Below are 1,222 nucleotides of genomic sequence, written 5' to 3' on the forward strand. Positions count from 1 at the left end.
GCTCTCTGGTGGTGGCTGAGGGCATAGCAGGCTCATCCCCATAGGTCAGTGCATCATGAGAGGTGGGTGAGGGCGCTCTCTGGTGGTGGCTGAGGGCATAGCAGGCTCATCCCCATAGGTCAGTGCACCATGAGAGGTGGGTGAGGGCGCTCTCTGGTGGTGGCTGAGGGCATAGCAGGCTCATCCCCAAAGTTGGTGTGGGAAAGCTGATGTTGGGAATGTGTGGTTTGTGCACATGGAATACAATAATTTTTTTCCTGACTATTTTGTGTGCACCTTGAATCTGATCTTTTTTTTTTTTTTGTAGGTTTAAATTTGATTACAACAATGAGCGAGCCTTGCGCCGGACTTTACAGGAGGATGTTGTGAAGGATATTCTCAGCAATGCTCACATCCAGAATGAGCTGGAGAAGGAGTTTGAGAAGATGAAGGAGGACAGAGAGGTTCTGAGAGTGATTTTCCCTACAGGAGACAGTAAGGTAGGAGAATCGCTATACACAGCAGAACATGTCGCTTCCCCCAATGGCAGTACTCTCATTTGCTGTGTGTGCTTATAACAGGTTGTGCTGCCTTGTAACCTGCTGAGGATGATATGGAACGCACAGAAGATATTTCACATTAATACCCGGATACCCTCAGATCTGCACCCCATAAAAGTGGTGGATGGTGAGTCATGTGTTCTATTACAAAGTTGGAGCAGACTATCCCCGGCTTCCGGCTTCCAGTCACCATCTGTGGTCTGTAGCCCTCCCCTACAAGGGGGCCAATGGTTCTCATTCTTGTATCCGGTCACTTTATCTCTTCCAGGTGTGAAGGACCTCAGTAAGAAGTTGGTGATTGTCAATGGGGAGGATCCTCTGAGCCGGCAGGCGCAGGAAAACGCCACGCTTTTGTTTAACATCCATTTACGGTCAACACTGTGCAGCAGGCGGATGATCGAGGAGTTCAGGCTGAGTGGAGAGGCCTTCGACTGGCTGCTGGGGGAGATCGAGTCCAAGTTCAACCAGGCCATTGTAAGAGCTGCCAGGGGTTAATATTGGTTTGGTGTGGTAGAGCGACTGACCTTTCTGAATAGGTACCCAGTGTGAGTCTGATCTCCCTAGTTACCCAGAATAGGTTGTGTGCCCTCTGCTGTACCGATAGTGGGACATGTGCAGTGCTCAGAACACCTGCCGGCCCAGTGCATCATCTATGACACCTCTATGCATCATCTATGACACCT

General features: G+C 50.0%; 1 protein-coding gene across 1 annotated transcript in view; it reads left to right on the forward strand.

Annotated features, from left to right (window-relative positions):
• Positions 1-307: 307 nt before the first annotated feature.
• The window catches only part of POLR2A (RNA polymerase II subunit A), a gene marked incomplete at its 5' end in the record, with an annotated part of 17,074 nt that continues 16,159 nt past the window's right edge, over positions 308-1,222 (forward strand). The window contains 3 exons of the mRNA XM_018575104.1: positions 308-479; positions 561-666; positions 808-1,013. Of these exons, the coding sequence (XP_018430606.1) occupies positions 308-479; positions 561-666; positions 808-1,013 (484 nt within the window). The remainder of the gene's footprint in view (positions 480-560; positions 667-807; positions 1,014-1,222) is intronic.

This window comes from Nanorana parkeri, unplaced genomic scaffold (genome assembly GCF_000935625.1).
Source record: "Nanorana parkeri isolate BGI_ZX_2015 unplaced genomic scaffold, ASM93562v1 scaffold3558, whole genome shotgun sequence".
Taxonomy (NCBI): domain Eukaryota; kingdom Metazoa; phylum Chordata; class Amphibia; order Anura; family Dicroglossidae; genus Nanorana; species Nanorana parkeri.